The sequence below is a fragment of the Sinocyclocheilus grahami genome, unplaced genomic scaffold (genome assembly GCF_001515645.1).
Source record: "Sinocyclocheilus grahami isolate Dianchi unplaced genomic scaffold, SAMN03320097.WGS_v1.1 scaffold39.1, whole genome shotgun sequence".
NCBI classification, from domain to species: domain Eukaryota; kingdom Metazoa; phylum Chordata; class Actinopteri; order Cypriniformes; family Cyprinidae; genus Sinocyclocheilus; species Sinocyclocheilus grahami.
Window position 1 is genome coordinate 4,285,037 of NW_015505218.1, and position 483 is coordinate 4,285,519.

Genomic DNA, 483 nt, shown 5'->3' on the forward strand with positions numbered 1-483 from the left:
CCAGGGAGGGCTCCTGTCCCGCGAGTCCAGCCCAGGGAGGGCTCCTGTCCCCCGGTTAAGCCCAGGGAGGGCTCCTGTCCCCCGGTTAAGCCCAGGGAGGGCTCCAAATTCCCCGTTAAGCCCAGGGAGGGCTCCAGGCCCCGAGTACAGCCCCGTAGATTTCCCCAAGAAAATTTGGGGGGGGGGCCATATGCCCATGGTCAAGCCAGCCAAGGCCATGGAGGATCCACCATGGCCTCACGAGTCCCCTGCTCCGCCATGGCCACCCGAGGTCCAGGATCCACCATGGCCCCCCGAGGTCCAGGATCTGCTATGGCAGCCCGAGTCCCCTGCTCCGCCATGGCCTCACGAGTCCCCTGCTCCGCCATGGCAACCTGAACTACCTGCTCCGCCCTGGAGGCCTCCCGGGTCTCCACCCTGTACCAGCCTCCAGGGCGCCCCCCCCCCCCCCCCCCCGCGGCCTTTTCGCTCCTCAGGGGCCTC

The 483-nt window shown here is 68.7% G+C and overlaps 1 protein-coding gene across 1 annotated transcript in view; it reads right to left on the bottom strand.

The window, feature by feature from the left end:
• The window catches only part of LOC107582007 (KH domain-containing, RNA-binding, signal transduction-associated protein 2-like), a 29,275-nt gene extending 28,934 nt beyond the window's left edge, over positions 1-341 (bottom strand). Inside the window, exon 1 of the mRNA XM_016267697.1 lies at positions 242-341. Coding sequence (XP_016123183.1) covers positions 242-341 — 100 coding nt within the window. The remainder of the gene's footprint in view (positions 1-241) is intronic.
• Between the last annotated feature and the right edge of the window lie 142 nt (positions 342-483).